The sequence below is a fragment of the Copadichromis virginalis genome, linkage group LG3 (genome assembly GCF_057382275.1).
Source record: "Copadichromis virginalis isolate Kocher_CV1m ecotype Utaka linkage group LG3, C_Virginalis_male_GT1.1, whole genome shotgun sequence".
Taxonomy (NCBI): Eukaryota; Metazoa; Chordata; class Actinopteri; order Cichliformes; family Cichlidae; genus Copadichromis; species Copadichromis virginalis.
In genome coordinates this window covers 15,134,671-15,157,149 of record NC_140620.1, presented here as the reverse complement: position 1 = coordinate 15,157,149, position 22,479 = coordinate 15,134,671, and the positions used below count along the sequence as shown (strand labels likewise).

Sequence of the window (22,479 nt, the reverse complement as noted above, 5' to 3'; positions counted from 1 at the left end):
GAGAGAGGCAGCCATCTGCCACAACTGGTTAGGGTGAGCTGGGGGAGATAAAACAAAAGAAATGCTGTGGAAGACGGACAGAGATTAATAAATCTAAATATTTAATATCTAAATATTAAATGCATTGGCTAAGGAACGAAGACAGAGGACATGACAGACTTAGACAGGAAATGGGGAATGACAAAGCAACAAGAAAATATAGATCAAGAATAACTAAACTTTGAAGCAAAACCAGCTCAATACATTACAACTAAAAGAAGAAGAAAGTGTACTTTATTGGTCCCCGTGGGGAAAATCCCTCTCTGCATTTAACCCATTCACTCAGTGAAGCAGTGGGCAGCCACTGGGCGCCCGGGGAGCAGTGTGTAGGGACGGTACCTTGCTCAGGGGTACCTCAGGGTAGCTGTTCAGGGGAATCGAACCCCCGACCTTCCGATCATGGGGCCACCACTCTACCTACTGAGCTATCCCTGCCCCGAAGAAATCACCATAACACACAACAAAACATTGCTGGGTCTAATGACCCAGAACCATGACACTTTGTGCCCTACCTGATTTCCCTTTTTTTGTATGTTTGTCACACTTAATCGTTTTTTCCACACAGGGCCATCTGAGCATGGATTCTTTCCATGGTGGCGTTGGTGTAATTTAATTTATAAACTACATTTGTGTTTTCTTTGTCTAATATTTAAATGTGTTTGATCATCTGAAACATTTACAGTGAGTGTGACAAACATACAAAAACAGGAAATTAGAAAGAGCACGAATGCTTTTTCACACCACTGTAAATTCAGTTGTGGATTTAACAGGGAGCCAGTGAAGAGAAGCTAACATAGGAGAAATATGCTCTCTCTTTGTAATTCCTGTCAGTGCTCTTGCTGCAGCATACAGCTACATTTTAGTTTAATATATTCACTGAAGGACATATCCTGTAAAAAAAACAACACCTTCCTCACAGTGTTACTGGACGTCAGAATAATGCCATCCACAGTAAGTATCTGCTTAGATACCACATTTCTAAGATTTTTAGGGCCAATTATTCTAGCTTTCGTTAATTTCATTAAGAAGTGATCAAACAAAGAAGTTTTCAGGCAACACTGTTAATGTTCAGTTTCTACGCCATATTTCTTTTTTCCTGGTGTGCAGAAAACTGAAGAACATTTGTAATGCAAGCAACACCATAACTGTAACTGTAATGTTACTGTTAATGTTAATGTTGTAATGTAACTGTAATGTTACGGAATTTAGTACAGTTCCAATATAATTTATTGTGTTAATGGAAAATGTAATGTAATATGATCTGTTTGGTTTGATGTTTTGAGAATGAAAATTATAAAATAATAAAAGCAATAAACCATTTGGACCTTTTTATCAAGTATCATAATAAGTAACATAATCAATTTTTCATTTTAACCCTCACAGCTCGTCTGACTGTGAGTCCCAGCAGCTCCCAGTTCTTTCAATATGACTTTGTGTCTCTGAGCTGTGAGGAGGACGACAGCTCTGCTGGATGGACTCTGAGGAGAAACACAAGCAAACAACAGAGGACTCAGTGTGGAGATGGGTGGGGAACACCAGCTGGTTCTTCCTGTAACATCAGATATACTTACCCATCTGACAGTGGAGTTTACTGGTGTGAGTCCAGAGAAGGCACCGTCAGTAACATGGTTCACCTCACAGTCACTGGTAAGTAGATCAAAAATCGCAAAGTGCTTTACAATAAAAAAAAAACTGAGAACAAAAATATAAAACAGCATACATATAACATCATACAGCCTAAAACTAGTTAAAAGCTAATTTGAATAAATGAGAATTTAGTTGATTCTTAAAAGAATCCACAGCTCTAAAGTATTTGTCAACCCTGGTCTTAAAATGAGTTACAGGGACCGTTAATAGCCTTCGACTACAAGAATAGGTGCTGCATTCTAGAAGGTCAGAAATATAAGCTGGGGCTTGACCACACAGGGCTTTAAAAGTAAGGACAAAGATTTTTATATGAATTTTGTGCAGTGTCTTTTTTGTGTTGTTAAAGCCTAGCAGAAGCAACATTTTGTGCTGACTGAAGATGGTCAAGATCTTATTCAAACACATAAATAGCTCTTACAATAATCAAGCTGTGATAAAATAAAAGCATAAAAATTAACCTCTAATTCAGCTTGCGAGACAACCGTTTGACACTTAGACATATTTATTAGTTGAATAAAACAAACAAACACTGTTTCTGATTCATTCACAAGAATGGCTCCCGAGTTCAATTCAATCTATATACCACTAAATCACAACAACAGTTGCTTCAAGGTGCTTTGTATTATAAGTAGACCGTACAATAATACATACAGATAAAAACCCAACAATCAAACGACCCCCTATGATCAAGCACTTTGGTGACAGTGGGAAGGAAAGACTTTAACAGGAAGGAACCTCCAGGAGAACCAGGCTCAGGTAGGGCCGGCCATCTGCTGCAACCGGTTGGGGTGAGAGAAGGAAGACATGATGAATGACGTACTGTGGAAGAGAGACAGAGGTTAATAACAAGTGTCATTCAATGCAGAAAGGTCTTTTAACACATGTTGAATGAGAAAGGTGCCTGAAAACTCAATGCATCATGGGAATCTCCCAGCAGCTTATGTCTGTTGCAGCATAACTAAGGGAGGTTCCACAGAAGAGGGGCCTGAAAACTGAAGGCTCTGCCTCCCATTCTACTTTTAAATACTCTAAGAACAACAAGTAGGCCTGCAGTGCAAGAGCAAAGTGCTCTAATAGGGTGATATGGTACTACAAGGTCATTAAGATAAGATGGGGCCTGATTATTTAAGACCTTGTATGTGAGAAGGAGAATTTTGAATTCAATTCTGGATTTAACAGGAAGCCAATGAAGGGAAGCCAAAACAGGAGAAATATGCTCTCTCTTTCTAGTCCCTGTCAGTACTCTTGCTAAAGCATTTTGGATCAGCTGAAGGCTTTTCAGGGAGTTTATGGACATCCTGACATTAATGAATTAGAGTAATCCAGCCTGGAAGTAATAAATGCGTGAACTACTTTTTCAGCGCCAGTCTGAGACAGGATATTTCTAACTTTAGAGATGTTGCGCAAATGGAAGAAAGCAGTCTTACATATGTGTTTAATATGTGCGTTGAAGGAGATCAAAAATGACTCCAATGTTCCTCACAGTATTAGCTGTTTGACAACTATTACTGACATACAGTGTTGGGACTAACGCGTTATTAAGTAACGCATTAAAGTAACTACGTTATTATTGTAGTAACGAGCACGGTAACTAGTTATTATGCCAAAATCAGGAACGCGTTAGTCGTTACTGGGATTTAGATAGGCTCGTTACTCGTTACTTCGTGTGGTGGCTATCACAGAGCTTCCACAGATTCAGTAACATTAGCAAGTGGTGGAGGCCAGCAGGTGGATGAAGGAAAAGGGACGCAAAAGGAAAATAGACCCGAGGCGGCCGCCGGTCCGAGAGTGTCAGGTGAACTTCAGGTAAGAAGTTATGACCTGCAGTCTCTCTGGGTCAGATATAAACCAAGTTTAGGTGGAGTTTATTTTCGTTATTCTGTCTTTTTCCGTACTGCGTGCTAGCTAGCATGACGGAGTTTCTATACAGCTGGGTGGGTGCTATGAAGTTAATGATGTTGAACTTTATTTTGTTCATAAGTTATTAGAGTTGCCAACCGTCCCGTCTGGTATTCAGAGAAAATATTACGCGTTTCTTATTGAGGTGAAAAGGAACAGAGTTTGTCCCGTAATTCAGCTACAATGAAAAAGGCACAAAGCTGGAGTTATTCTGTGTCTTGCTGCACAGCTGCCTCTTCTTCTTTCATTCTCTCCCCCTCCCTCTCCTGTTTCTACTTCAATCATGAAACTGATCAATGATCAGCTGATCGGCTTTTCTCTGTTTATCGCTCACTTTGCGCCAGAAAGAGGAAACCAGCGGATGTCGCGCTAAACAACAGCAGCACGTTTAAGCTTGATCAGCTGTTGTTAGAATTTATTTAATATTAATTTCTAGTATCAGCTGATGTTTGCTGGAGCCACAGCTGCAAAACTGCTGGTCATGATGTCGGTTTGGTTATCTGGTGAGAGGGAAACATGAAGATGAAACCAGGAGATGTCCTTACTGGATCATCAGAGCTGAACAGGTGATGGAGAAACAGGTTTACCTTTTAGGTGACATGAATGAGTTGAAGGGAAGTTATGAACAGTTTCTGAGAGACAAATAACCCCAGGATCCTTTTCTAAGTAGCTGACAGCTGGTAACTGTGCAGGGGCGGATCTAGCAAAGTTTTGCCAGGGGGGCATGTACGGCATTAACAGGGAAAGGGGGGCACAAAGAAATACTTTTCTTTCTTATTCTCATATAAAATGTCTAGCTTTTAAAAAATAATTATCTGAATCTTACAACAAACGATTGATAGATTGATGCATATATACCATCAAAACAGTGAACATCACTGTCACAACAGCGTTTGTTTTCATTCAAAGGCTTTATGATTTTTCCTATAATGGTGGGCCGGTCTCTAGTCAAAATGCCCGGGACGATTTTCTGTCCCAGTCCAGCCCTGTATGCAGCTCATCTGCAGTCTGGTGTTGCCTACATCTTCCTATTCAGAAGGCAGAATTTCCGAGTTCTGAGTACAATCGAAAGCACCACGACTGCAGTTTTTGTGTTGGATGTAAAAAGCAGGCTAGGATAGAATCAGGCGTGGGATTTTTTTTCAGTTTTTGTGTTGGATGTAAAAGGCGCACATGACGCTGTGACGTAGGCTAGAATCATGGCAGCAGTCAATGACGGTCCAGGCGTGGGATTTCTCTCGTGGAAATATGCACATTATCTTTTCCTTTCTATTGGTGGGTGGCACAGTGCACTTGTGGCAAGTAAGCAAGCTAGAAGACTGGCAAAGTTATGGAAGAAACACATTAACAAGAGAATTCTGAGTAAAACCAAAGTTACTTTCCCTAGTAACTAGTTACTCTGAAAGTAATGAGTAACTTGAAGTAACTAAGTTACTTTTGAGAGAAGTAACTAGTAATGTAACTAAGTTACTATTTTAAAGTAACTTACCCAACACTGCTGACATATGACAACAATTATTGTATCTAAGCTGAGCACCAAATCAGATAAAGTCTGAAAAACAAGACTTACAGAGTATTTCTGTAAGTATCTCTCCAGGTGTTGTCATGAATCCAGCTGTGTGCATGTAAGATATGACCCCAAAGCAGAATCCAATAAACCAAAACTAAACTGAAAAACCCAGGCACTTACCAAATAACACTTAAAATAACAAAGTAGCCTTAACATAATACAAAAATGACAAAAACACATAAAACTCAAACCGCTTAGATAAAATGATCCAGGACCATGACAGGTGGACGATAGATTACAAATAACACTGGTTTTTCAGTTTTCCAGCTAGGATGGACAAGGCTGAGCTTCAGGCTTTCAAATGGATTTGAAGTCTGTCTTTGTCTTTGTTTGAATAATAGACTGGTGACATCTGAGGTTTGGTTTGCCAGACGAACCTGTACACAAAGGTATTGCTTGATTTCAATTATTCAGTTTTCATGGGCATTAATTAGGGTTTCTATTTTATCAGAGTTCACCTGCAAGCAGTTGTCAGAGACACACTGTTTGCTAATACTAAAACAGTTTATCAAGCAGGACAACTTTAAATATTAATTTGGCTTAAAAGAACAGTAAAGCTGAATATCGTCAGCAAAGAAATGATAAGACGCACGAGAAAATTGCCAAATTATTTGCCTAGGGTGAAAATATACCAAAAAAAAGGGTTAGAGAATTGTTCCCAAGACTGAGCCCTGTGGTACCCCACAGAACAGACTCTTAGAGTCTGGCATCACCTGGTTTGCAAAAACACCGAACTTTCTGTCAGAAAGATAGGATTTAAACCACTTTAGAGCAAAACCTAAGAGCCTGTTAATCAAAATACTGTCATCAACAGTGCCAAAGGCAGAAATAAGCTCCAGGATAACCATTAGAGTGGATGCAGCAGAGTCAACCGACTTCAAAATATCACTAGAAATCACTAGAAACCTTGAGTAAAGGACTTTTTGTAGAGTGAAGCACACATAAACCCAGAATGAAATTTGTCAAAGATGTCATGCTTTTCCATAAAAGAAATGATTTGTTTGGCCACGTTTTTAAGAAGCTTTCACAAGAAAGGGATCTTAGAGATATGCCTGTAATTTCTGAGCTGTGTATTTCTACAACACAAGGCCATTAGCAAGAAAACAGATTTTAAATAATGCTGTATGGATAAAGTCATTTGGGCAGGTAGATAATTCCATTTTATCAAGTAAAGATGAAATGTCATATAGTGTCATCGGATGAAACACATTCAGAGACTAAGAGAGTGGAGAGCCAGGAACAAAGGTATGACACTGGTAAGCTGAGTGTGTGGAGTTAGTGTTGATGAAGCTGTGTGTAAATGGATGAAATGCTGTAGTTTGTCTCTGTGTTGAGGTGGATCAGTGATCCTGCAGAGTCCTGTCCTCCCTGTGATGGAGGGAGATGACATCACTCTGCTCTGTAAAACAAAGACCACTCCCTCCAACCTCCCAGCTGCTTTCTATAAAGATGGCTCCCTCATCAGGAAGCAGCCTACAGGTCACATGACCATCCAGCATGTTTCCAGGTCTGATGAAGGCCTCTACAAGTGTGACATCAGCGGTCATGGAGAGTCTCCATCCAGCTGGATCACTGTCACAGGTGACACACTCACCTGTCTGTGTTTCTGCAGCTTTCAACATTCACAATGTGACGACAACTTAGTGACTGTGTTTGCTTTATTTTAGGGGAACACACCACCACACCTCCACCTACATCCACACCTCCACCTACATCCACCACTACATCTACACCCACCACCAAAACCACCACAACTGTCAGATCTTCACCCACCTCTATACATACATCTAGCACCACAACTCCACCCACCATCACACCCTCACCCACCAGCTCACATTCACTCACTGCCACCAAATCTCCATCAATAACTGCTCAAGGCATTACATCCACACCTCCACCTACATTCACCTCTCCTCCTGGTTCCACCTCCATCGCTCTTCCTCCATCACGCTCTCATCCTCTTCTCTCTATGATGTTGGTCTCCTCTGTTGGATCATCCTGTGTTGTGGTTCTACTGGTGTTACTGGTTCTGCTGGTGAGACGATGTGCTCACAGGAAACCTGAAGGTGAGACTCAGACTTCCTGATTGTTCGTGTTTAAGATTCTTCAGTAGAATAAAGGTCACATACATTATTATTATAGTTACAACTTTCCTAAATGCAACCTGTTTTTAGATATTTAATTTATATTATTTTTAATTTTGCATCATTTCAGCAGATCAAGAAGAAGCTGGAGAAGATGACATCATCACTTATGTCATGTACAGTTACATCCAATTATCAGATCCTCAACAACAGCCAATCAGAAAAAGCAAAGGTAGTACTGTGTTTCCATCAAAAGGGTTGAGGTTGACATTTAAAATTTTAAATATAATTGCAAAACTATGTGACGTGTTTCAAATGGCTGCTGAGTTGTTAGATTTGTTTCTAAAACAACTTTTTTGCAACTTTACAATTAAGGAACACTGCAAAGTAGGGGTGAGGATGTTTCAGAAATAGGGCGTTAGTAAGGAACTTTCTCTTTGATTTCTTTGTTGTAACACTAATTTATTACTTCTTGGCAATAAATCTTATACTGTTGGAAAGTCTGTTTCTTCTCTTAAATGGCACAAGATTTGTAAGGAAAATTTGTGAGTTGAGCAGCAGAGTCAAGTATGTAGATTGTATGTGTTTGTGTTGTTCATGATGGCATGACTAGCACTCACAAGCTGATTCCACAAGTGTTCAGTGAGGTTGAGGTCAGGACTGCAGGAAGATCATTCCATCTTCTCAGAAAGTTGTGCCTGTGAAAGTTCTTGAGAAGATAATTTTTTTTGGCTTAGTGTGAAGCCAATTAAGTCACAGATTGAACAGACCGTAGACCTTTAGCTGTGTTTTCAGCCTCTCAGACATTTGAACCATTTTTAAACTTGCATGTAAAACCACAGCAGCTACTTCCTGTTGATGACCCCAGTTAGTGTGAACCAGGTTAAGGTTTAAACGTCTCACCACAAGATCTAATGCTAGCGTTCAATTCATGAGAACCCTTTTGCTTTGTGCTTTGTGGTATAGTGTGTGCATTTGTATTATTAGAATATAGCAGCCTTGTGGTCATCCACAGTTGTTTTTCACAGAATGAGCCGTCAGTTATTTCTGGTCATTATGAGTTTCACAGCAGAGGTGTTAACATAGGAAAGCTGAAAAATGCTGCCGATTATAAAAATCGCTTAATCACCTAATCTTGTCAATTACTTTGCAGCTGTTGAGTAATAATATAACAGTGGTAGCTTCAGTAATTTTATATGCTTAATATTACAGAGACTGACACAACTGTGGTCTACCCAGCAGTGGGCTCTGACGATGTCAGTAATGGACAAACAACCATCAGGACAAGAAAGCTCAGGTACAGCTGGGCTGTTCACCCTGTTTACTGTCATTATGCTAGGCTAAGCTAAGAAAAGTTTAAATAAAGTAATCCATGAGAACCAAAAGTGCAGGCTGCAGATTGCTCTAAACATATAATGATTTTTCTACTCTTGGGTTTGTATGATATCATCGATACCTAATATGGTCTCAGTGACATATGCTCCAGCCACCTGTTATTTCAACCTTTTATTAGTGATTGGCAGCAAGGTAGAAAGCATGGTAGAAAGTTGCCTTAAAGGGAGAGGAGCTAATACAGATTGTTTTAGACAGGATGAACTAAGGGGCTCCAACAAAGCTCAGTGTAAGCTAATGAAATATTACCCTGAACTGTGAATCATGCAGAGGTACTCTAGTCAAGTCCAAGAATAAAAATAAAGAGCTGGAAATGAACACAGAACACAAATCTTCACAATCAGATTCAACAAAAATAAACTTGTGCAGTGAAAACACAAGTTATAGTGCATGAATTTCAACAGCGTAGTGTTGCTTCAAATACAGGAAATGGTGCAACATATAATTGTGACTCTCCTTATAACCCTGCAGGTACATCAGGCAGGCAGCTGAAGTTGACGTGCAATAGAATAACACCGACAATAGTGCAGGGTCTATTTTTGATTGAACCTGCAAGAAACACTAGATTTTTTTTTATTTGTTTCTCTAAAACTGCACACAACAGTTCACCTACAAAGTAAAACCTCTGAGCTTGAGAGAAAAAAAACAGAGCACTGTTTCTGTACCCAGAGAACAAAATGTTACTAGTCTTCAGTAGGATACGGTCCATAAATGTTTCACTAGGACTTTGAGATAAATTGAAACATATTAGCAAGATGTCTGACAGTCCAGTTGACTACAAATGAATAACTACAGAACAACTGTCATTACTGCTGGTTATCAGTAGACCATCCAGGTATATATTGTGCTAGATGTATCTATACTTACTCTTGCTATAGTGAGAACACACGTATGCACTCAGTATTACATCATGAACAACCCACATCTCCCTCTGCATGAGTCTGTGAGGGTGCTGAGCAGCTCTTTCAGTCAAAGACTGAACCTCACTGACAAAGTAAAACAGGAATGAAGATTGACACAAACAACCATCAGAAACAGCAGCATAAATGAAGTAAGACATGAAACACTGAGAGGTGAGGCAGAGAAACTACAGACGGAACACAGAGGGAACTAATGACAAACAAAAAGTAAGAACTGAAGCTGAGAGAAAGAAACACTAAACCACACTAGAATAATTTGAAGAAGCAGTTTAAAGTGTGAGCAGTGTGGACGTTCTGATTTGTATCTAAAACTGGTTCCCAGTAAAGTCTGAACTGGGACTGTGTGTGATGCAGAGAGGTGGAGATTGGAGGTCTTGACTGAACTACAAAGCTTGTAATCATGTTTCCTGTTGTTTGAATTGTGTGTGTTTGTGTTCAGACTTTAAACCAGAGCCAGACGTCGTCTACTCTTCACTGAAGTAGTCCACCAGTCCAACCACTGACATCCAGCTGCTGGTCTCTAACTGGTCCCCCCAGCACCTCAGACCAGAGGACATCCACATGTTACAGATTTTATGTCTTTTTATCACTGAATTAGACTCTGATGCTGCAGAACTACTTAATGGAAATCAGTTACTTAATTTATTGGCATGCAGATGTTTTATGTCTTCAGTAACTTACAACAAGTATCCTGTTGTTGTTCCTTCCCCTTGGAAACATTTATATAGTCTCACTCAGTAATATAAGATTAAAACACAGACTTGAGTGTTGTAGTGTCTGATAAACTACAAATTCATGAACTCAGACTGGACTTCCTTCTGAATCACATTTCCTGAATGAGCAGAGAGCTCAGTGCTGTTAAACTTTCAATGGATCTTAAAGCCTCTCTGAGGTCAAAGTCATCATAGGTCAAAGGTCAAAGTCATCATCCAGTTCTCTAATTTGGAGAAGCAAAACTGTTTTGGGTAAAAAAGTCCCACAGCTCATGGTCACAGGTTGGGTTGGGCAACCAGTTTTGCTTTGCCTCTTTTGTTCTAATGCAACATAAAATGATACAGACAGAGTATAACTGAGGTTTACTGAAAAACTAATCAGTTCCAGAAGGCAGATTTGGAAAAATAACTTTAAATCTGATCTCTGAGTTCAATAATATCAAACTTTTCATTCTAGTTAGTTCAACCCACTCTGTTGTGTATTTTCCTCTTGAGTTAACTACATATATGAATGCCTGCTGATAACTTAATGGATGTTCAACCATGTATGATCATAGTTCACTAAGTCATGAAGCAGGAATTATAGATTTTATTCTAAGCTGTGAACTTTTTTTATTCTAACTGTGAACAAACAACAAAACAATGGCAGCCACTTCACAAACGCATGGCACAACATAGAAGAGCCACCTCCACAGGACAAGACTCAGCTGTCCATCTGGATCTAAAGGACAAACGTCACTCTTTCGAGGATGCCAATGTTCACATTTTGGACAGAGAGGACAGATGGTTTGAAAGAGGAGTGAATGAAGCCATTTATGTCCACTGTGAGCGACCATCTTTGATCAGAGGCGGGGGTTTACGACACCAACTTTCTGCCATCTATAATCCAGTTTTGAAATTCCTCCCCAGACGCCTTAACACCCACTCACACCCTGGGCCATCTGACATCAGGACATCACATGGTAGGGTGGGGCCAGGTTTCACAATGAGCTCACCCGAAACCCTGGCTGATTGTGAGCTACACCCATTTTCTCACCTTGGCTCATGTGATTAGGTAGAGGTTCAATAGGGAGTTCATTGTCCCTCTTTGGGGGGAAACTCCCACTGGGTTTAAATCTGGGACTCTCCACCATTTGACCTTAGAACTGAAGAAGCTTCTCGGATGAGAGGTGAAACGTCTTCAAGCAACTTAAAGAAGTCCTGATGCTTTTTTTTTCTAAGCTCCTTAGACTACGATGACCTGGATGACTGAGAACCTTCACAGACATAGACAAAATAGACTTAAGTAAACCAAATGAACTTTGGAGTCTACATATCTGTCTCACCACATCTTAGTGGTTAATGCAGTTGTTCCAGTAAACAGAAACAAACACTTCCTCTCTGCTGAACTGCAGACACTGTATTTATTGAAGAGGCACAGCATCACTTTAGTGAGTCCTGCTCACCTTATGACCAAAGAATGAATCCAGATGATCACAAAAATGGAATCAAATATCTATGAGGATGTATTATTGGAGGCTGAGATGAGTTATCAGACATTGTTGATCTTTTGGAAAAAATTAACAAAAATATTCAAATATGTTCTCCTCCTCCAAAAGCAGTTTTTATTTTATTTTCTTCTCTCTCTAAAAAAGTGTGTGTGTAAGAAAGGTTTCCTGTGTGAGGTACTATATGTAAACTATGTAAAAATCCAACAGGTGGCAGCAGAGGAGCTTCAGTTTGACCAAGGTAGGATGTCATTCTAGAAGATGCTGGGGAAAAAAGTGGTGGGGTTACTGTACCAGTATGAGGGGCGGAGGAAGGTTGCTTTCAACTCAGAGGTGTGAAACTGAGATTTTTTTCTAATCCCGTTTAAAAAAGAAAACAAAAAAAAGCCATTACAATCATCTAAGATGGATGACACAAACACACGTGTCAGTTGTGATAATTTAAATGATTTACCTAAAGCAGTGATGCCCTGTAATTACTCTTTTCTATTAATATTCATTGCCATAATTTGTGACACACAGGAAAAAAAAAGCTTGAAGAAAAGCTTTGTCTAATCTCCATGCGCCAGCTTCAATTATCTTCTCAGCTTTATATATAGTATATATACCGATGACTTAAAAATAATATAAAATAATTTCCAAATCCAAATTGGTGAACAATAAATGAATGACAATAAAGCTTTCATCCAGTGTATTATAATCAGTCATATCCAACCAAATGACTGTTATTAAATATGTTTCTGCCATAAATCCAGATTGTTCCTCATTAATTTAATATAATTTAATATATAATTTAATATACGTCAGTCCTAATGTTAACCTAATGCAGAACCATTTCTGCGTTTCCATTGGAGGAGTCCGGTCCAGCCCACCATCTCTATCTCTCTCTCTAACTCATAAGTGTGGCGTTACAGACCTGCTCTCTCACTCAGGGACTTTCAGCTTTATCTGAACCTCAGAGTTCTCTTCTGAATCTCAGATTCTGATTTTAAAACAGAAACAGAAATGTCTGCTGGAACTTCGTCACTCTGCTACAATTTCCTGTTTTTCAGCGTCTTTGTGTTTGTCTCTGCAGGTGAGATTTACTGTGAGAAAGTGAAGGTTATATATTAATAATAATGTGTGTGAAAGTGATACAAGGTTAGACAGAGTCTGTGTGGATTTAACATCTGTAATCCAGCTGTGACAAAGAAGTGTAATGTGTGGATGGGCTCAAACTGTGCTCATGAACATTTTGTACTTGTAAAGTTGTGAACTGAGTTTTGTAACCTTGTAAACCAAAATATCTGAAAATGTTATGCTTGTGCATCTGTAGACTAGAATTTGCGTGTTTGTAAAAAAAACAAACAATTATTTACACAAGTTACAAATATTTTTTTGTTAAGGTCTGGTTAGACATACAAAGCAAAAATCTACACTGTGTTCCAAATTATTATGCAAATTATATTTTTCTGTGATTTTCCTAAAAAGTCGATTCAGTCAGCATAATTTTTGAGTCATCAACCATTCGAGTATAATTTAAATGTTACTGAACAAACCGCAGAATAAAAACAGTGTTTTTCAAAAATAAAAAAACTTAGTATGCACTGCTCCAAATTAATAAGCACAGGGTTTCAAAACATTTTATAGGTTGTAGAGAATTGAAAATGGTCATTTGTTTAATTTGCAGTATTAATAGATCAATTTTTGCTGAAATCAAAAGCTATTTCCATCAAAAAACACCTTAACAGGTCAAGTTACATATTAACATAGCACCCCTTATTTGATAGCAGTTTCACATTTCTTGAATGTTCCATGGATGCAACATTCAAGTTTCAACTTGAATGTTTAATTATGTGGGGTACAGAAAAAAAATAAATTATAGACTATATTTTGTCAGGTTCCCGTTTCTGTTGACCCAGCGTTTTAAGTTTTAGTTTATTTGGATGTTGTTTATGTTTAAGTTCGTTAGATTAGCAAAGTTCATTTGGTTATTAGACTCCTTGTGTTTTCTGCCCCTGTATTCCCTCACCCTTTGTGGTTCATGCTGCATGTCTTATGTTATCAAGTTTGTATTGTCATGTCTGTGTCTCGTGTTTCCTGTTTTATTTTGAAGGAGTTGTGGGTTTTTTGTTCATTGTATTTAGGCTACGTGCACACGTACCCGGGTATTTTTGAAAACGCAGATTTTTCTATGCGTTTGCACCTTTCGTCCACATGTAAACGGCGTTTTTAGTCACTGAAAACGAAGCTTTCTAAAAACTGGATGGATGGATATCTTCTAAAACTCCGTTTTTGCATTTACGTGTGGACGAGAAAAACGGAGAAAATGCGTCAAAGATGTGCGCATTTTTTGACGTCACACTGTGCGCCACGTTATTGTTTTGGTGAAATGAATTTCTACAATACTGTTACTGTTAATTCTACTCTCTGCAGTGTTTAAATGCTTACATACACACACAGTTACTGTCCCTCCCCACATACGACTCGGTTCTGCTTCTATGCCCCAGCTTTGTTTACTCTTTCCCACCGAGGCATCTAGACTTCTGATTGGCCAACATTTCTGCACAGTTAGGAATATATCGCCACCTGTTGCTTTGACATGTTCATAGCAGCGTTTTCCTTCATTTCTGCCTTTATGTGTGGACGGGATTATTTTTTAAAACGAAAACGGAAAAGCTCCGTTTTCCTGTCCTGTCATTAGCCTCATGTCAGTCAGCTGTTCCCCCATGTGTTCCCACTTCCCCTAATCACCTCCTGTGTATTTAAGTCCTTTGTTTTCAGTGTGTCATTGTCAGATCGTCTGCGTTGTTTCTAGGCCAAGAGGTCAAGTTTTCTTATGTCTGGTCCATGTTCCTGTTGTAGGTTTTTATTTAATTTAGCTCAACCAGTTTAGTGTATTGTTAGTTTTGCCTTTTGTTTGCAGTTAATTTGCTAGCCACAATAAACGGCTCGTGCTGTGTGTCTGGGCGCGCCCGTGTCTCCGGACCGTGCTCTCTCGGGGCTCCGTGCTTATGTGTTTAAAAATCTGTTAAACCATATTAAAATTGTTTAGTTAAACTTGTGCTTTTGTAACATTCAGTATGGCTGGAAATACAGGCTGCATGCCTTGGGGCAAAATTTTATTTCGATTTATATGCATTTGTAGATTTAGAATAAAACTCAGTCAGAAAAAAACTCTCGCCAATCCCCTAACCCTAATCCTCCTTACGCAGGGAAAACTCCTTAAAAATCCCTCCGCGTTTTCTCCAAAACCCTAGAATAACTTGTTGGTACCCCCTCTATTCCCAAAACCTTATATTCAAAATCAGGGGAAAAATCCTTAGTCTTTTTTCTTCAAAACCATCCCTCTTACTAGCTACCTCTAAAATTCTACGCAGAGTCTAAGTTCTACCTCGCTCTTAATCGTACCGACCCGCAACCGCTTCCAGAGCACAATTTTTTCCTGCTTGTTCGCTCCCGCTCAGCTCCCGAATGCTGCTTACCTCATTTGAAAATTTCCGCCGGAGACCAACTCCGCCTAATGTCGCCCCCCTGCCAATCACATAACAATGGCACCGCTCCCTTCGCACCCCGGTTAGCCAATCGGCTGTAGGTCCGATTTTTATGATCTCCCGCTCAGGTTAAGACTGCCGCCGTGCTCCCAGAAGACCCCTGCCTTCAGCCATATCAACAACTGGCGCCGCTCAGACTGCTTGCGAGTTCGCATAGGGAGCGGCCGATTTCAACAGCAACTTGCGTCTCTTTCCTTATCCGCATATCATTCGGTAAGTGTTAATCTTCCTCTCTAACTACATGTTTGCATTTTCCTTTTTACCATTCTCTCAATCCTTTCATTTAAAAAAAATATCACAATGGTTTGTAACACGTACAATACACCATCCGTCCATCCATTTGCTTCCGCTTATCCTTTTTTCAGGCTCGCGCGGTGCGCTGGAGCCTATCCCACGTACAATACACTTTAAAATATATATAAGCTCGACTTTTAACTCCCGTAAAAGTTTATACATTACATGTCTACATCACCTATCATGGCCTCATCAGGTATCTCATATCATCTTGTTATTGTTATGTTATGCTCCTTTGATATTTTGCTAGTTTGCGTGTTTTAAAACTCTTTTTGTTTTTCTTTATATTTTTAGACCCAGATGTGTTAACCTGATCCCTGCGAAACACCAGCTCTGCGTGGATTTTGACCGCGAGTGACCGGATGTTGTTTCCGGCCTGAGGTTGCCTGAAATGCCGTGAGGCTCGTTTGAAAGATTGCGCCCGAGACCAACTCCGCCTCCAAGGCATGCCTACCTTTAGCTGCCACCAGTGAGATATCAGAGCCGGGCTCCCTTATCCAATCAGGAGCACGAGGAAGACAGCTTTTGCAGACTCTCCAGAAATATACAAGTCCTTACCAGCTGCTCTGCAACCCAGTGTTTCTGGTCCCCTCACCAACATTGCTTTTTGAGATCTTTTTTATGAACCACCAAAAAAGCAATTTTACCCCACAGTACAGAAGACTGGATCTGAGGGCAGCAGCGGAGACAAATGATTGTAATGAAGCGACGGACATTTCATGGCTGGTCTTAGATAATCGTGAGTTATTATGTCTTATGGTGAAAAGTACATCGTTTTGCAAGAGGCATACAAGCACTGTGGAAAAAGTAATCATAAAACTGTTTTTGTGAACACCCTACGTTATGCTTTAAAAATGTGATACATGTAATGTGATCATCAAAGAACATGATTTTTTTTTAAAACTTTTATTCTTATGCTTTTAAAGTATGTCAGATTATCTTAAAACACTTATTTGTATGTTATAATGTTTTTCTTACACCATTTTTATAGACACCTTATTCATTGTATCAATGTGTAATTATGTATCTTTGATAAATAAATAAAATATTTAATCTTGTATTTGTGTACTTTCTGGTGATTCAATAAAAAATGAGTCACATATCACTCTGATAAACACAGATCTCTGAAAGAAATGTTTGATGGAACAAACGAAACAAGTGTCTTGCTGCTAAACTTTTAAGTCACCATGGTTTAAATGAGAAAATGCCACTAGGAAACTAGCAGCCCTTTGTTGGGATTTTTAGAGATACAGAGATCCACCACATACAGAGATTCACTTTTTCACGTTTCATGTTTTTTTTCGTCTGCATTTGGGTCCACCTTTCACTCTACACACAGTCAGCCCCGCTGATTGTGACATATTTGTACAAAACATGGGTATACTTATTACATTTGAGTCACATGTGTTCTTGAAGAAAATGTATCTAAATCTGCCCCCAAGAGACTCACAGTGTCTTATAATGAGAGGCTGCTTTCTCTCACACATTATGTTCACTTATTATCAGCACATGTTGTTGTTCTGTGGAAGCTAACATCTTGTAGTTTCTGACACTTTGCATGTTTAGCATGAGGCTAAAATTCCCCCTCAGTGGGTCACTGGTGACCTGCTGGATGTTCAGAGGTTCATTAAATCCAACATGACTAAAAACTCAAATGTCAAAGGAAATAAACAAAATATTTAAAGTCAATCATTCTGGTCATAATTGTACTTTGACCTTTAACCTCTCTGCTCTGTGTTGTTTCCTCTTTCAGACCAGAAAATCATCACAGCTGAGTCTGGACAGGACATCACTCTGACATGTCGAGCTCCAAACAACAACATCACAGCTGTACATTGGAGCAGAACTGACCTGAGAGATAAGTATATTCTTTTGTACCAGGATGGTCACTTTGTTCCAGACGACCAGCATCCGTCTTTTAAGAACCGGGTGGATCTGCAGGACAGACAGATGAAGGATGGAGACGTGTCTTTGATTCTGAAGGATGTGACGATTAATGATGCTGCAAGATACAAGTGTTATGTCCTTGTGAATGGAACAGACTCATGGAAACTCCTCAGCATCATCAACCTGAGGGTTTCCCCAGGTGAGTGAGTGATGGTCCTACAGTCCAACGAGCATATTTAACTCTTTGAAGGATAATTTTAACCATATTTATACAATATTAATATAATAATAAAATCACTTTAGTACATGACGATGCAAATATTTTAATCTAAATTCTAATGTCAATGAACTTACTTATCATGACTCTGTCATGTAGCACACCTGCAATACAGGAGAAATTTCTGTTGTTTAAATGATTTAATTTGCATCAGCAACTTACAAGTTTCAGCACTGGACCTCTCTGTGAAATCAGCCATCTGTCTGCACACAAAAGATGAGCCTGTGTAACTACAGGGCTCCAACAAACAATAGCCAAACATTATGTTGATGTTTTCAAGTTTGTTTCTCTCTCTCTCTCTCTCTCTCTCTCTCTTGTTCTCTTCAGAAACCATGAACACTGAAGAAAACACAAAGTTTACAATGTAAATGTCTTTCATCTTATTAAAGTCTAACATGTTATTGCCCATAAACAGTGTTGAGCTAGCAGTACAGGAAAATGTTCAGATGCTGAACATACAGCATCTGTAACTTTGTATCCATGCTAGTTCTGACCCACAGTGCCATAGTTGTGCTCTTAACTAAACCCTGGTCATGTGACCATTACATACTCTACCTCAAACAAACTGTACAGCACTTTAAACCTTTAACAAACCCTTATTTCTTAATAATTTTTTAGACAGGTTCTTAATCTGTTGTGGGAACTGCTGGCTTGTGTGTGGCTGGGTGCTGTGTGAGGAGTTTTTCATGAGCATGCTCACGTGTGTGTGAGCATGCGCATGAAAAACGCGGTGACCGAAAAGAATGTCACGGATAGAGGCAGCGACCGGGATCAGCGTTCTAATGGGCTACAGCCCATGCAGTGTGTTTTCAAATGTGCAGTACCGGTATTAAAGCCTCGTGTCTTCAGTACTCCTGGGTGTCTCGGCTGATTTCTGTCTGCCTCACTACTCCACAAAAGTGATGGGAGTTAACCCCGAAGGAGGACAAAACTTCGGCCCTGGAGGAAGCATTTCCCCTTGCGTCTCCCGACCACGGTCAGGGGACCGACAGCGAGGAATGGTTAACAAATCAATGCTACATTTTTTTGTCTCAGGGACAGTTACCCCCTGGATTGGGCCAGATGCTGCTGCAGTCACACACACCAGTGTGACAGGAGTGTGAGAGAGATTAAAGAGAAAGAGACAACAGAACATGTTCAACTATGAAAACTCGACTTTAAAACATTTAAATAGGTGCTGGATGTTCAGAGGTTCATTAAATTCAGTCCAACATGACTAAAAACTCAAATGTCAAAGCAAATAAACAAAATATTTAAAGTCAATCATTCTGGTCATAATTGTACTTTGACCTTTAACCTCTCTGCTCTGTGTTGTTTCTTCTTTCAGACGAGAAAACCATCACAGCTGAGTCTGGACAGGACGTCACTCTGACATGTCGAGCTCCAAACAACAACATCAAATTTGTACATTGGAGCAAAGCTAACTTGACATCAGGCTATGTCTACTTGTACCAGGAAGGGCAATTTGTTCCACAAGATGGGCACGTTCACTCAGATGATCAGCATCCATCTTTTAAGAACCGGGTGGATCTGCAGGACAGACAGATGAAGGATGGAGACGTGTCTTTGATTCTGAAGAATGTGACGTTTAATGACACTGGAACATATGAGTGTCGTGTCTTCATGAATGAAACACGCTCTCAGGAGCTCATAATCATCCTCCACCTTCATGTTGATCCTCCAGGTGAGTGAGTTGAGTGTGTGTGTGATCAGAGGTGAAGCTGCTTCCTGGTTGTTGATGTTTGTTTCTAAAGATGTTGTTGATGAGACTTTGTAGAAAGCAGCTGGTCTGAGTGATGTGATCAGAGTGCAGTAGATAATGTCTGACAGCAGTTTGAAGAGGAAATGGATTCTGTTCTGTTCTTCACTCATCACCTACCTGACAGCTGACACCTCACACCTGTTTCTCACCTGCAGGTCAGCCAGGAGTAAACAAACAGGATGGAGGGAAGAAGGAAGAAGGGAAGAAGGATGAGGGAAAGAAGGAAGAAGGGCAGAAGCATGAAGTGAAAAAGGAAGAAGGGAAGAAGGATGAGGGGAAGAAGCATGAAGTAAAAAATGAAGGAGGGAAGAAGGAAGAAGGAGAGAAGGATGAAAGGAAGAAACCTGAAATTAAAACAGAAAATGGCAGGAAGGGTGAAGGGGAGAAGGATGAATCTATTGCACTGCAAGCTTTACCTGTTCTTCTTGTTGCTGCTGTTAGTGTTTTTTTTCTCATCTAAAAAAACATCAAAAGAATCCCCCAAAAAACAACAAGCAGAGTCAAAAACGATAAAAGGTTCTGTTCATCTGGTCTCATCCAAGTGACTTCTTCAGTCTCAGCTGACTGCAGGTTTCCCCAACATGGAAAAAAGAGCTTTGTTATCCAACCCTGGCCCACCACCAAGTTATTAGTTCAGGTATGTGGATGACACCTGGGTGAAAGTCAAATCTCAGGATGTACCACTGATCACATGAACTTTGTGGACCAACACATCAAATTCACCAGGGAGGATATGAAATATCTCAGAGGGTTCAAGAGCTGAACTCTGAGTCTCCTGCTGCTGATCCAAACTCTGTGTTGACACCAAAAGTGAAGAACATGCTGATCATCATCTTTAAACCTCACAGCAGAACTGTGGGTCAAATGATCTGAAGACACACAGAAATGAACTTTCCTGTGCTGCCTGACAGTGACTCTGAACTACAGTCTTCAGGATGTTCATGAACACAAAGTAAAACTGTGTTACAAACATGTATGAATTAGTGCTGTCAGCGTTAATCTCTTTAAAATGACGTTAATGCCATAACAGCATTAACACAGCAAATCTCTGTTAGTGAGTTACCACCGGTCACCTGCACAGTGACAACGTTTTATGTAGCTAACAACGTTAACGAGCTAACTGCACTAACGTGTTGATGCTGTGCAGCCCCACGCACGGGGTGATCCACCATAACTTGCTAATGGAGATTTGCCTGATGGCTCATGGTTCAGCTACAACTAAATGATTGACATTGAGGTTTTTATTGAGAATTTAATTATTTTTTTTTGTGAAATTCAAATTTGATTCCAAAGAGACAAAGAAGTTTGGGTGGTTCAAGTCTTTTGCACAGTACTGTGTGATTTTTCATAATATAACAACAAACATCACATGTGGTCAAAGTGTCTCCAGATCACAAACTTGCCTCAACTCTTCCAAACCATCCCAGCAGTTTATCAGTTACCGCGACAAAAGGAAAAAGAAAAGCATCTAAATTTGCCCAGAGACCTTAAATAAGGTTCCAAGCATCCGCAAAGACAAACATCATATAAACAAAACATTCCAGCAGCTATAATCGACGTCCTCAGATCTGGTACATTAATTGTCCAGGAAACTCCTGTTTTTATAGCTTGGATCATTTTTGTTTTTTTGTTTTTAAAAAATAACTATTCAGTTATTTCTTAGTGTTTATGGGTCTTTATTTTCTTATTCCTGATGTGAGTTCCTAACATGGTACTTTATGCCTTTAGTTCTGTGCTCCCATTCAAGAGTCCTTTAGGTTTATGTGTGTATTTTGTGTTTGTGACTTAATTGACTTAAGTTGTTTGATTTTCTGTTAGAGCTACATTGAGTTCTGCTTATCTGGTTTCCTGGAAGAGTTTCCTGTTGTTTAAGAGTCTTTCCTGACCTCCAGTGGTTTTGTAGCTCTAAAGCTGCTCTTGACTTAATTTTTTTTCTCCCGAATCTTGTATTTAGACTCCATCTCCTACCTAACAAACAATCTTTGATGAAATCCTGAAGAGTGGATTAGTGAGACTTGAAATTAAATAAAATTTAAGATTATTTGACAATAATGATCACACTGATGATGTGACAGTTTCCTTCTGGTCCCTCCTCTGCGGTCAGAGCCTGGAAGATGTTATGTCATATATTATGCATTATGTACTGTGTGGAGTGGACGGGATAGAAAACCCAAAATGTAGACTCTCAGAATAATTCTCAACAGGCAGCTTTTTTGCCATTTTTTAAATGGGAAACATGTTGTTTACGAAGTGTTTTGATAACCATCTGCATGCATTCAGAGTTGTACATACCAAGGAGAGATGTATAGTGAAGATGTCAGATCTAACATTTTATAAACCTTTTAATATTCAAAGATCATCCTTTTCAGATGAGACATTGTACATTGTTCCTTCATTCACAATGTTTTGAAGACAAAATAAATGGTTTCTCAGAATGCCCTGATTTAATGGCCGGCCATTAATGGTCCCAATCACTTTGTGTCTGCTACCATTAATGGAGGTGCCATTTGAGCGCATTGACATCAACATTTCTTCAATCAATGATGTTCTAGCTTCGTCAAGAGCTTTTATATAAAGCAGAAAACCATTTTTCCAGGCAAAATGGGAGCATGCACAAAAAAAAACAAAAAAAATAAAAAATAAGGACAGGGATAGCTCAGTAGGTAAAGTGGTTGCCCCATGATTGGAAGGTCAGGGGTTCGAATCCCCTGAACGGCTACCCTGAGGTACCCCTGAACACGGTACCATCCCCAAACGCTGCTCCCCGGGCGCTGCACTGGTGGCTGCCCACTGCTTCACTGAGTGTATGGGTTAAATGCAGAGAAGAATTTCCCCACGGGGATCAATAAAAGTTAATTATTATTATTATTAGATAACGAGAGGGAAGCTGCAAAGAGACATGTAAGACTGCATCTCTGCTGCTCCATTCAAAATTGGATGGGTACCATCTCTTCTAACAAGACCAGATTTGTCCC

General features: G+C 39.7%; 2 protein-coding genes across 2 annotated transcripts; both read left to right on the top strand.

Annotated features, from left to right (window-relative positions):
• Positions 1-1,599: 1,599 nt before the first annotated feature.
• LOC146713000 (uncharacterized) lies at positions 1,600-10,369 on the top strand. The gene is made up of 6 exons (XM_085452663.1): positions 1,600-1,686; positions 6,491-6,736; positions 6,823-7,221; positions 7,370-7,471; positions 8,452-8,536; positions 9,991-10,369. The coding sequence occupies exons 1-6, from the start codon at positions 1,665-1,667 to the stop codon at positions 9,995-9,997; spliced, it is 861 nt and encodes a 286-aa protein (XP_085308789.1). The 5' UTR covers positions 1,600-1,664; the 3' UTR covers positions 9,998-10,369.
• A 2,325-nt stretch (positions 10,370-12,694) lies between these two features.
• LOC146712999 (polymeric immunoglobulin receptor-like) lies at positions 12,695-21,939 on the top strand. Its single transcript, XM_085446141.1, has 4 exons — positions 12,695-12,826; positions 17,332-17,664; positions 19,070-19,426; positions 19,660-21,939. Exons 1-4 carry the CDS (start codon positions 12,757-12,759, stop codon positions 19,962-19,964), a joined length of 1,065 nt encoding a protein of 354 aa, XP_085302267.1. The 5' UTR covers positions 12,695-12,756; the 3' UTR covers positions 19,965-21,939.
• The last annotated feature ends 540 nt before the right edge of the window (positions 21,940-22,479 follow it).